The 14,084-nt window shown below is 38.2% G+C and overlaps 1 protein-coding gene across 1 annotated transcript in view; it reads right to left on the bottom strand.

The window, feature by feature from the left end:
• LOC306860951 (uncharacterized protein) overlaps positions 1–13,503 on the bottom strand; it is a gene marked incomplete at its 5' end in the record, with an annotated part of 76,108 nt that extends 62,605 nt beyond the window's left edge. Inside the window, 7 exons of the mRNA XM_079402976.1 lie at positions 337–381; positions 999–1,052; positions 2,104–2,148; positions 4,890–4,943; positions 6,026–6,079; positions 9,924–10,036; positions 13,446–13,503. Coding sequence (XP_079259102.1) covers positions 337–381; positions 999–1,052; positions 2,104–2,148; positions 4,890–4,943; positions 6,026–6,079; positions 9,924–10,036; positions 13,446–13,503 — 423 coding nt within the window. The remainder of the gene's footprint in view (positions 1–336; positions 382–998; positions 1,053–2,103; positions 2,149–4,889; positions 4,944–6,025; positions 6,080–9,923; positions 10,037–13,445) is intronic.
• Positions 13,504–14,084: the final 581 nt, after the last annotated feature.

Here is a 14,084-nt window from a genome sequence, read left to right as displayed (position 1 = left end):
TGGACACAAATCATTCAGAGCAGTGTGTGAGTGACTGGCCAGTGTTTTTGTTTGCTGTAGATGGACGGAGCACTATATGTGCTGCGCTTCTTTCTTGTTAAGTGAGATCACATATATTATCGGTCAAAGATGAAAGAAACAGCCCTCCTCCCATCTCTGCACATTCCTGTGCCGCGGCACACTGCCAGATGTTGAAAGCAGTTTCTGAAACAAGCAACATCTCTGAGATGCAGTAGTCAGATCTTGACTTCATGCAGCTCACTGATTCTTGAGTACTGGGACACAACAGGCTAGGACTGCAATAATAAAAGATTTTGAGACGACTGCTGTACGTACATTGACACCTTTAGGTCCAGGGTTACCCTCCGGTCCTGCCAAACCCTGTGAGACAACATTATACACATTCACATATAAGACAAATATACACATCTTGAAACCTGCCAAAAACATGTCAAGGTCATATTTTATCACAATCAAGACCCCCCCCCCCCATATCTATTGCTGATATTGCTGACTATCTATTTGCGCATTTTCTGATTTATGGATTGATAAAAAGATATATTCATAATCCCATTTTTAAAAACCCTTAACTCTATTGTCAACAAAATCAGACAAGAATTTTGAATCTGGCTTTATCTAATGCTCAGATTTATCTTCTGGAAATGTATACAAATTAGTGCATAACATTTCAGAAAACTTAATGTGCTGTGATTGATCAGTTGGGGAACTGTGGCAATATCTATGTGTTTCAATTTTTATCCTATTCACCTTGCCTTTAAATGTTTATGCAGTGTTAATCGTTGCATATTGTGTATTATTTCACATACTACTTTTAAAAATACTTGGCAACACACAGTATACGGCACAGTATTCTAAACAGCTGCCTGATATTACATTTCAATTAAGATTCAAATTTAATATTTCAAATTTAGGATCAAGATGAAGTAACACAGTATCAAAAAGCCTTTTTTTTTTTTAGTGGATATTGGTCACTGCACCTGCCTGCCAGGGTAACCTGCCGCCCCAGATACGCCCGGCAATCCTGGCAAACCCTGAGGAGAAAAGAAAAAAAAATGTGAATGAGAGATGAGAGAGGCTGCCAGCGGACGAATAGAGCCACTATTGTTCCCTGTGGCATCTCTCTCTCAAAGCATCCACGGGCCGGACCGGCTCTCCGCAGCCCGACCCTGGCTGAAGTCCAGACGGCGGCTCCTCTCCGCTGCAAGACTCCAGCGCGGATCATCTTTGCATCAGATGACTGCATATAAAGACTGCGCTTTGTGACTGAATGAAACTTTCCATGTATTAAGTTCCAAACCTTCCGGACTCATTTATTGAGGAGGTACAAAGGTACAACTCATAGATCTGTTTAATGCCATGTCAAACATGTAGGCAGGGATGGAGAGAGAATTAAAGCCGATTGTATGGGCAAAACATGTGCAACAGGATGGCTGCTATGTGGAAGGGAGATTAAATCAGCTCCATCTACTGAGGAAAATCTGATAGATGTTAACAAAAAATATGCATTTTGCATTTCATACATGCACTACATTAAAAAAAGGACATCGCTGTGAAACAGTATAAAAAGATGTATCTGAATTATAAAATAATTTATCTGAAGTATTGCTTTATTGCTATGCAGTTGCTAAGGTCTTGCTTACAGGATCACTATTATACTGAAAATTACATCAAAGATGAAAAAAAAGTTTTTATTTCAAGCAGATGATTTGTGCATAGCAATGCACTAAAAACACTCAAAATAACTTAGAATCTGCATCATTTATTTAACAAATCATAGCTAGTGTTACACTAGTAATAATTCATGCAACACTTGTTACTTAAAAATAGCTACTGAAGTTAAAAAAGAATATTTGTTGGGTCTCTGAGAATTTTTTTTCCCCATTTTAACATTCAATTGACCAGTATGATTAGCAATAGTAAAATGATAGTTGACTTAGCAAACATGACTAGTAAAATATGACCAACTACAGGCTCAAAGCAGCTTCATGGACACTTAACTGATTGAAGCAGCTGTTGAAAATGTCAATGCGAGGACCTCACAAACAGACTGACATCCACCTGAGATGCGTTTCATCCACTCACCTGTTTTCCGGGCAGACCTGCTGGTCCTGGATATCCTTTGGGACCCTGCATATGAAAAAAAATGAGAGCAGATTACAACCCGTCTTTTTACAGAACGCCGGTAAGAACACAAAGCAAAGAATTTTCTCATTTCCCTACAATGTTAAGAACAAGGAGAAACAGAGAGACTTGTACTTGACGTTCTATCTTTTCCACATTTCTGGGGATTTTGTTGCCTAAAGTCCCAGTGGCCTCAGATAAGACTAATAGCCCTCAAGAATTTCCCCAGAACTGTCAAAACCCTTTAAAGCTTTCCCCGTCTGACAGCTCCAGCTCGAGCCCATGAAAGAAAGACAAGTCACAACAGTGAGACGGGGAGGGGAGGTCAGAAAACCTCACCTCGAAACATTTATTGTGCGCTGGAACCGATCGGTGCCAAACTTACAGAAGCACAACAATGCAATCCTAAAGTCAGTTGTGCAAATATATCTCTGAATTGAATATGATGATATTCCGATGCCTGATTTGATAGAGATACTGACATCTGTTTGCCAGCAGATGGCACTGTGTGTTGGACCGAGCAGAGAGGCTCAAGTGTGGGAAATCCTGATTTGGAAAATTCCAGGCCTTCTGCGGAGCAGCCGAGAGGACAATGATGCATCAGAGGTCACTGTGATTTACACCTGACCTGGTCTGGACCTGCAGGACTATTTCTGCTCATGCTCTTTAAACGTTTTACCGCAAAAACTGAGTGCTCCAGATACTAAAGACCTATAAAAACAGCATTTAAACGGATCGCTTAAGTTTAGCACGCTCCAGATCAAAGTATCCGGCATTCGGCAGCAAGGTGAGGTGGTTCAACAAGAAATGAAAGTCAAGACAATTATATCAATTCTACTATGGACTTTTCGCAACAACTCCGGTTCTGCATTGTTACCTCATTGAGTATCTTGTTTCACTCTGAAAAGTCACATTATAAAAGTAAAATCGATTTCCTTCACTTATGTGGGTAAAGAAAAAGTTGTGCAAGAAATTACTCTGTAGCATTTAGGATTGATATCCCAGCCCACAGCTCAGAAGGGTCGATAAAGCAAGAAAATGTCTTAATGAAACCTGGACGAACTTCATTTCAATGTTGGGGAAAGTTACTTTTAAAAGTAATGCATTACAATATTGTGTTACTCCCTAAAAATAACTAATTACGTTACTTAGCTACTTTTTGTGGAAAGCAATGCGTTACGTTACTTTTGCGTTACTTTTTAAATATGATCAGGGGTTGATTGTTTTTAATACAAGAAGTTCTAATCATAGCAAATGTAAAAGCCCTTTCACCAAAAAGGGCTATGAATAAACCTCAGGCTGAAGGAAGAGTAAATTCACGTCTGTAAAGTACACAGAAGAAGAGGGTTCAACACTCTTCAGCAATAAAAAACAATCAAGCACAATAGTTAGTTTATCTAAACTCATTTTTGCTTATTAGTATGGTTGAACTGGATCATCAAAGGTCAGCAGCAAAGACACTGGTTAATAAAATGGGATTAGATACATTTGTGTTGTTTAACATATTTAATTATTGCAGGTTTGCATCATATTCTGAGTTTGCATTTCACTGTTTTAATTCATTTTGATGAATACTAAATCTGTTTTTTGCGAGTGGGATGAATTAATGCACATTCACATTTAGTCTAGAACTACAGTAACATGTTCACACAGCGCACTGTCAGTCAATAAATGGGGAAAAAGTAACTCAGATATTTTCTTGTAAATTAAAAAGTAATGCGTTACTTTACTAGTTACTTGAAAAAAGTAATATTATTAAGTAACTCACGTTACTTGTAATGCGTTACCCCCAACACTGCTTAATTTGATCAGCTTCTAAGTCTTTGGAGGCCATTTGTCTTTGGAGGCAAATCAATGACTTCTGTCATGACTTGATCTATTCTATCAACGGTTCTGGTTTCACCTCCAGATCCCTGTGGTTTTCCCACTCTCAGATGAATCAGGCCAGGATCCACAAACCTAGCCATACAGATCTGCTTTTTATCACTTCCCAGGTTGTGACAACTGACCTTTCAAAACCAACTAAAAGCCCCCATGCAATAAAAAAGAGCTCTTTCCAAAAGTCCTCCATTTCCAAAGAAAACTCCACTTGGAGAAGATTAATTTTCTGAGACTTGAGCCACACAAAAACAGTCTCAACTGTGCTCTTGGGATTGCAAGTGAAAATCCAATTACACTTGGCCACTGTTAGCAAAAGACTGACCTAAAACAAGCTCTGGCCAACAATTTCTAGTCAAGACTGAAAGGACTTTACAAGGCCTTTGGTTCTCTCACAAACCAAAACAAGTGCTACTGCATATCCCTCATGATATCTTCCAACAAACTACCCTCACAAACTCAAGTCACAGACCTCAAATATTACAGAAACACATTCTCTGGCTGAGTTACGTGAGCGAAAATGCAACATGGGACTGTTCACATCACCGTGTCACCCTGTAGAGTGCCTTTCTTCTAAAAGACGACCCTTGACCTCTGGTGGGGTCTCAGGTTCTAACGGGGGTTCCCAGGTGACGGTGGGTCCCCGAGCAAAGCTACGTCTTGAGAAGTGTGAACAGACCTTCGCCTACCCCCAAAACACCACACAGGGTCTTTATTCTGGTCCGTAACCCGATCCAGCCGCCGCGGTGGCGGTAACAGATACTGTATGAACGCTGTGGAGAATGAAACCCTACATCTCGCCAATACAAACAGCCCATAATTCAGACGAAACGGGCTCTCCGGCAGTAAGGTGGGAGAGTAGGTCTTACCTTTGGACCTGTTTCACCTTTAGGACCCTGTGGACCCATCCGTCCTCTTTCACCCTGAAATAATAAAAGAGAAGAAACTCAGTGTTGTCCTTCATCACCTGAGGGTCATACCTGGATGATGAAATCAGAAGCAATTTAAGCACAAGCGATTCCGTCACGTTGCAAAGCTTTTCTTTCAGGGAAATCAAACAACCACACATATTTTGTAGAATTTAGGGATCCAAGATTGTTGCTGATATGCCGATATTTTTTAAATCATTTTAGCCGATAACTGATGCTGATACCAATATATATACAAGTCTTTCCAGTGCAGAAATTAAGAACAAAGTATTTTTAATTTTGGTTAGTTTTGTGCAAAAACTTCTAATAAACATTCTTAAAGTTCTTTTTTAATGAGACTACACTGAAAGCTTTGAAAATAACTATTATAATATCAATCTCTGCTGTTTTTTTCTTTTTCTTTCTGACAGATGCAGTTGAAACCTTAACATTTTATTTGTAGATTTAATATTAATAGATGATCTAAAGCAAAAGTAAAAATAATAATAATAAAAAATTAGAGCTCCTTGTAAAAATATATTAAATATTAATGTATAAGTCTGTATATATTAAATAAATTAATTTACAAGATTTACATGTTTGTGATTTTTATTCATGTAAGCTATCGCTTCTGACTTTGAAACAAAACTCGTGATTTTAATGACATAAAGTACTGCTTAATTTATTTAGAAACACAAGTATCTTAATGCTATTTGTGTATTTTACTTTTCATTTTATTACAAGTAGGCCTACAGCGCCCCCTTAATAAATAAAACGCCTGACAAGACACGTTTTGATCGACATTTGAATTAAACATGTTGTCATTTTGGGAGCCCAGTTTTCCCAACCATGTTCACTGTCGAGCAACTCTGTGCAAGCATTGCTTTAGCTTTGTATTCCGTGCAACAAGAAAGTCCTACGGATTTGGAACGACATGGGGGTGAGTAAACTGACAATGTTCATTTATGGGTGAATGATCCCTTTAAAGGCCAGAAAACCAATGAGTGATTACGTAGTGTAAAGTTTTAGGGCTGTAAAGAAATCTCAAAGCACCCTGAGAGAAAAGATGCTGTAGTTCGTCTTTGTGGATCACTTACCTTATCACCTGTCAGAGCTTGACCCGGGGACAGTCCAGGATCACCTTTTGCTCCCTGGGACATAAATAAAGTGCACTATGTTAATTCAGTTTGATGTTCTACATGCCATAAAATTAGCTGTCAAAGGAAACTCAAAAGCATGTCTAAAATTCAAGAAGACACATGCAAATCATGTTCTCTTGTACTGACAGATTAAGGCAAGTGATAATAGTAGATCTGGAGAGATTTAAGAGGCAAAAGCTGCTTTCTACGTGTATGCAAATACACTAAACCTCAGAATAATTCAGAGTTCAACCTATTATATATTGGACCGTTGATATCTGAACCCATTTATTCAACACTTTATCAATCCATCCATCAATGCACCAATAATCATCATCAATCATTTCATCCATCCACGTCAGCCGTCAATCATGTGTCGATCAACATGAATCATCCACCAATCCATAATCATTCATTGATTGAATCTGATTTTGTGGATTCAACCAACTGTGAAATATTGTGCTTTTGCACTACAAAATACTTTTTAATTACATTTAAAATGCACCTAAATCCAAAGGGAGTCACTGGAAGTTCACTGGAAAAACAAAAGTCTCACCAAATTTAGCATGTCGATCAAACTCCAAAGCTATTCAGGCCTGAGTGAGAGTTTGAATCCTTGAAACGAGCAGTTTGACGGAAACACAATTGCTGCCAATCAACACTAGACAGCATGGACCTGTGGAACACCACTTTTCTAAAGCAAACCCTGCCACGATCCGCTGACTTTAGACTGAAAAACGTCAACAGAGCAGACGAGATGCATTCAGGTCTAAAACATGTCACAGCCAAACCTCTCAAACCTGTGAAGCCCATCTCGTCTCACTCTCTATTTCATCCCTGAGGTCTTAAGCAGGGATATAAAGCACAAAGCGCTACAGCTCCGTCTTGTTTCTCCAGATCCCAGAAGACATATGACTCATCTGTGGGCTGCACTGAGATGCTTCACAGTTTCCACCATCGGCTCAGATCGGCCCCCGGTGATGATATCTGCAGCACACGACCCTGCTGCCCACTCAGGTCATCTCTGAATGGACAGAGAGATGAACACTTTGTCCTGAAGCTTGATGGGAAAATCAGATTGGCGTATTTGGCACTTGTCAAGCATTCAGATTAAGGAAAAAACACAATCTCTTTTGTACACAGCAAAATAGAGAGCAAAAGGAGTCCTCCAGCTTCACAGATGTTTCTGTCTCAGATGTAATTTCACATGTCTCCTATAAAACAGTGGTTTTGTCTCTAAGGGCCCTGCAGATGTCCACAGCAATATTCAAAGGCCCTGTGACTTTTAGATTTGTTTCTGATTTTGGCCTAGAAAAAAGGTAAAACATATATATATTTATGTATATATATATATATATATATATATATATATATATATATATAAAAAAAGATTAAATAAATGACATTTTCAGGTCTAGAAAACACACTTCTATAATTAGAAAATGTATATTATTTTAAAAAATGCAATTTTATTAATTTCCGTGATTAGATTATGCAATTTTTATTAAATTACTTGACTTTTTCAGGTATAGAAATCACACATCTGTAATTAGAAAAATATATATAACTTTTTAAAAATGCTATTTTATGAATTTACACTTGTTGGGGGAGTGAATTACAATAAGAATTACAATCAAAATATCTCAATTTTATTTGTTTTAGGCTATTTTAATGCTCGTTTTGTTTCATTTTAAGTAATGTTAAGTCATCTTGGTTGAGAACCACTGCCTTATACTATGGAGGGCCAAATTACTCAAAATTAAATAATTCAATAAATGTTGAAATATATAAATAAATCGTTAAATACATAATTAAATACATAAATAAATGCAGAAATTAATTAATTAATTAATTTCTTTATTTATGTATTTATTTATTCGTTCATTTATTTATGTATTCATTCATTAATTTCTTCATGTATTTATTTCCTCCCTCCACATTTCATTTTCAGGGTTACGGTTGTGGGCACGTCACTCAGTGTGCGGCGTCACCTTTCAAACTCGATTTCTTTGGTCTTTCTATTTTAGGAGCCTTTTTCTTGTGCTTTAATACTGGCAGTGTTGTCGCGCGCAGCTGAACCGCGTCTTGTGTACTGTAAATAATACAGAGGAGTATCATCAATTCTGTCGTATTTTCCAGCGTTCTCCTCTGAACAATGCCATGTGCTTAGATGTATGATATGGCCAGCATACTCTGATGCGATGCCCCTCTTTAGGGTGACCATACGTGCCATTTTTCCGAGACGTGTCCTGGCCAGGATTTCTATTGCCTAAAATATCTAGGTTTTGGCTTTGTTTGCGTGTGCAGACCGATCGGTGTATGACATCAAAGTACCATATGGTTCCTTATGCTTTCAAAACACTCTCGAGGTACTTTGATGTCAAACACTGATCGGTCTGAGCCGCACCGCTTTAAGTCAAACACACTTTAATATGAACGTGTATTTGCATCGCTTTGACCGTAGATGTACCTTCTCACACACACCATGATTGGTCCATTATGTACAATGCTTGCATGCTATTGGTCCAACTACTTTTTGATCATTACCTTCAGCAAACATGAAAACAGGAAAACAAAGCCAAAATTAATCCTGGCATGGACATGTCCGGGAAAAATGACACGTACCCTCTGTCCCACACACATATGTAAATAACATGCTGTATATAGGTAGTTTACATGATAAAAAGTACAAGTAACAAATGCCTCTAGTTTTATTAATTTCTGTTTTCGTGAATATTATTTTTTCATATGGTGATTGTGCATCACGAATGTATTTATTACACGAAAATGTGTTATTTTTCAAGTTAAGCAGGTCATTTTGATCAAGAACAACACACTGTGGCTTTAATTCAGCGTAAGCGGTGCAGCAAAACTAGACTCGGCGCCGAAACGATCGCAGCACTGCTGCTTCTGCTCCGCGTGCGGTGAGAATACTCTGTGGGCACCGCTCTGTTTACACGTGCGGCCAACATCTCCCGATATTTTCTACTTGAATTAAAATTATGTCATAGTCAACGTTTTGATTGACAACTTCATCTGCAAGAGTCAATAACAGATCTTTTACTGTACCATACTCAGCCATAGCTTGTGATGCAAAAAACAAGAAAAAGGCTCCTAAATTAGAAAGACCAAGGAAATCAAGTTTGAAAGGTGACACCGCCACTGAGTGACGTGCCCACAACCGTAACCCTGAAAATTAAATGTGGAGGGAGGAAATAAATAAATAAATGAATGAATAAATAAATAAATGAAGAAATAAACGAACAAATAAATACATAAATAAATAAATTAATATTTATATATTTATTTCTGCATTTGTTTATGTATTTCATTATTTCATTATGTATTTAACGATTTATTTATATATTTCAACATTTATTTAATTTTGACTAATTTGGCCCTCCATATTATACACTGGAAAAAAATTATTCATTGAATTTACTAAATATTTTTAAGGTAAGCTGTTGCAATCAATTTATTTTAGATACATTTAAATAAACAAATTTAGTTGACTAACTTTCAAATTTTTTTTCATTTTTTTTAAATGTAGCTAAAATAAATAGTTTGCAACCATTTACCTTTAAAACAATTTAGTATCATTTTGTTTCAGTGTAGGGCTTCAGACGAAATCTCAATGTCTCAAACTGTGCTCAGCTTCGACAATATAATATATTGCATGTCAAAATAATAATGCAAGTCAAATATTGCTAATCAAATTCACTTAAGATTAAATTAACTACATTCCATATTTATAAATCTCTGCTGTGGGAGACTCTGAGTTGTGATTAGTGGTGAGAGCGAGTGAGTGAAGCACGTGTGAAAGCCGCAGATGTCTGTTGCGGTAAATAATCCACACCCACACGGGTCTACGCTCAACGCTAACGGCCCGCCTGGCTTTACGAGCCACATCACTTCCTGCTGGCTCGTAATAAAACACGCAGGCCTCCTGTGGACGCGTCCAGTAAAGACCTACACATGTTCAAAGTGACAGACGCACATGGAGAGACAACTAAAGAAGAACAACAGAGAAGAACTAAAATTACTAACTGCAAATAAATAAAAACAAAAACTGAAATTTAAATATTTAGAGCTAAAGCCAAAAACAAAACAAAACAAAATTACTAAAATTACAATGAATGACTGAACTGAACATATAAGAATACAAACTGATTAAAATATTAATAGAAACTAAAACTTAAATAAAAATAAATGAAAACTATTTAAAATTTATTTGAAAATAACAAAAGTAACTGTACTTTATAACAAAATAACATTACAAAATTTCTCAAAATTAAACTAAAATTAAAATATGCAAATGATAATGCAAAATAATAATACAAATAAAACATAATTAGAAAATAAATTAAATCTGTATAAATAGAAACATTTTTAAAAGTAAACACAAAAAATGATGAAAAAATTATCAAATTAAGCCAAAATTAAAATGAAAACCAAAAATAGCAAAACAAAAGCTGATTTAATATATTAATTTTACACTAAAGCTGAAATAAAAATAAATGACAAAATTAAATATTGTTCAAAATAAAAAATATATAAAAGTGACAAAAGTGCACAGCACAATTACAACAAAAATTAACTACAATTAAAAATAAATTATGAAAAAAATATTTTATGAAGAAAATGAAAAAATAAAATTACAATAAAAATTTTAAATTTAAATTATATTTTTAAATGCAAAAACTAATAAACATGGCACACATATAAAATAACATTTTTAAATTAAAATGAAAACTGAACATATGAAAAAAGCAAATTCAAAATATAAAAAAAATTAAATGTATTAAATATATGAAAACTATCTAGAAATGTTTTAAAAGCATACAATCATCGTCAGTGCTTAAGATTTCCAATGACACACAAGTCTCACTATGACAAATGTGTTTGTTGGACCTTTTTTCCACTGCTGGAAAAACTGCACAGGTTCATCATCCTTTAGGATACACCTGTGTCCTGATGTTCCACACACACACTGATGCACACACACACACACACACACAAACACGCACGCACACACACACACACACTCACTCACTGACGCACACACACACCACTCATGAAGCATCATCACTGAAAGGCAGCAGGTTAAGTCAGAGGTTCAGTCCAGCTGAGTTTATCATCTTTATCAAGAGCACAGGGGTGAAAGGTCATGGTTGAACCCTTGAGGAGTTTGAACCTGCAACCTTTCAGCCACCAGAGCAGGGCTGCGTTTCCCAAAAGCATCGTAAGCCTAAGTGCATCGTAGACCCATTGCCAGCAATGGAGCTATGATCGAAACGCAGCCCAGATCTTTAACCACACCGGCCTCATTCTCACTAACTAGAGCTGTATTTACTCCCTTCCAACCAGGTTTGAAACGAACAGCTGCTAACCCAGGACTGCATGCCTTTCAATAGCATTATCTGACACCTTTGAAGAGAGAACGGCTTGGTTGTTTGAATGGATATCAATGGAGCAGAAACAGTTTACAAACACTCTGCGCCGTTCACTATGAAGACCTCAACGCAACCTTTGACTTCTATGAAATCAGCGCAACATGACACAAGTTTGACTGAACGACGCCCTCTCTGACATCACAAACACATCCCTTTACCGTTAAAAAGAAACACCACATCTACAGCAGGGTTATTAAAACTCAAACTAAAACCATAAAAATAATAATAATAAAAAAACTGTTACTTAAAATTAAAAAAAATAACTAATAATAATTCAGCTACTTGTCAAGGTAACATCTCCCATATTCATATAGTTTAATTAAAGCACTAAAATAACTAAAACAAAATAAACTAAAACTAATAAATAAAAAATAATAAAAACTATATAGACATATTAAAAAAAATAATAAAAACAACAAAATTACCAAAACTAACTAAAATGAACATGAAAACAGAAAATATAAAATTAAAATTTTTATATAAAAATATAATATATGTTTATAAAACTAAAAATTAAAATATCAACAAAACTATAATAGTATATCAATGATACTAAACTAACACAGATCTAAAAAACTAAATACAAATGACATAAAATTGACAAAAGAATGAATTAAAATGGAAAAAAACATGACCAAAACTGTAACTCATATTAAAGTAAAAGCGGAAAATAAAAAATAAAATCTTTATATAAAATTATAAAAAATAAAATCTTTATATAAAATTATAAAAAATAAAATCTTTTTATAAAATTATAAAAATATAATAGCAGCTTGTATGAATGTTAAATGAAAATTAAAAATGAAATGTAAATTAAAAAAGTGTAAAATAAAATAAATAAAAATAAACCTACTGCTCTGGAAACCACTGCCGAAAACTGAAACTATGAAAACGTCTTAGGTTACGTATGTAACACCAGTTCCTCGAAGGAACGAGACGCTGCGTCAGGAGACGCTTTGGGGAACGCCTACAGCGTAACCGGCTCTGAATACCAATGAAATCTGTCCAATGGATGGGAGGGACGTCACGGGCGAGGTGATGTAATGACCAGCTGGTATAAAAGCACGTGTGGTGAAACTGGCATCAGCTTCTAGAATGAAGCAAGCGCTGGCAGCGCGTTCCTTCGAGGAACTGGGGTTGCATACGTAACCTAAGACGTTCCTCTTCAGGAACTCGAGCTGCGTCAGGAGACGCTTTGGGGAGCGAGATACCCACGGCACCAGACTTCCAAGTCCCTGCCCTGTGTGTATCCAAAGGAGCACAGCTAGGGCGAGAGAACGGAAAACCTGGAGTGGCTCGTATGTCTAGGCCATAAAACCTGAAAAGGTCAGGGGCGTAGACCATCCCGCAGCGTTGCAGATGTCCTGGACAGGGACACCTGCGAGAAAGGCCTTGGAGGCCGTCACACTCCTCATGGAATGAGCTCTGATTCCCATGGCGAGGGGAGGTCAGAAGACTCATAGGCCATCTGAGTGGCATCCACAAACCGACTGCCTCAGTGCACCACGGAGGAAACGTGTAACTAGGGGTTGTCTACCCACTCAAAAAGGGACGCAATCCTCCATCCTCCTTGGAGCTATGAAGTACCGGCTGTAGAACCCGGACCTTCTTCGTAAGGAGGACCCACCTTGATGGCTTCCTTCCTTAAAAGAGTATCTACCTCTTGTTCCATTACCAGAGCCTGCTCGGGGCCCACTAACGTGGAATTCACCCCGTTGAATTGAGGCGGACGAGAATCGAACTGGATTATGTAGCCTCTCTCTACAGTGTGCAGGACCCATCGAGACACATTTGGCAGTAGTTTCCACGCTGCGAAATAGTCTACTAAGGGAACCAGTCTCTCAAGACTGGCCTCTGGTGTAACCGAACTAGCTGCTCTAGAGACCCCCGAAGGGATGGCGAGCATCTCAGCTCCGCTACGGTACCGGGCGGAAGAGACTGAGATGTACGCTTGCTGGAGACCACTGCGCCCTGAAGCACCATAGGTGGCAAGGTTGGCAGAACGATCTCCTGAGGGCACTGGGGGAAGACGAGCACCGTGCGCTGCGGTGAATCGTGCTCTACCCCAGCGGGGCTACCCTCATAAGCCCTGATCCCACTCCTTCTTGGCCAAAGACCTCTTCGCCTACTTGGCTGGGAGGTCCTTGACCGTGCACCCTTCTTACCGCCCCGACCCGCTCCAGCGGGGGCGAGCTTGCCTACACGAGGAGCCAGCACGCGGCAGGGGCTGCTCTCGCCCAGCAGCCCCGTGAGCTAGAGAGCGGCGAGGGAGAAACCCCCGCCCTCATCCAACTCCTTGAGCAGGTCAGCCTGGCATGCCCGCAACACCACCATGGCGTGCAGACATAAGCCAACCCGACCTGCTGCCGCGTACCCCTTGCCTTCAGAGACGACGCAGCATCAGGGGACAGATAGCTCACAAGCGTCTGTTCCACACGCGGCATCGCTCTGTGACCGCGCTCACTCGTCCTCATCACATTACCGTAGTAATCAAAAGAGGGGACGAAGAGGCGCTCCGCGGGGAACGCCAACACACATAAGCTATGTGTATCCCCCGCATACAC

Source organism: Barbus barbus, assembly GCF_936440315.1.
Source record: "Barbus barbus genome assembly, chromosome: 41".
Taxonomy (NCBI): Eukaryota; Metazoa; Chordata; class Actinopteri; order Cypriniformes; family Cyprinidae; genus Barbus; species Barbus barbus.
Note: the sequence above shows the minus strand (reverse complement) of the source record. Positions and strands in the feature narration are given on the sequence as shown.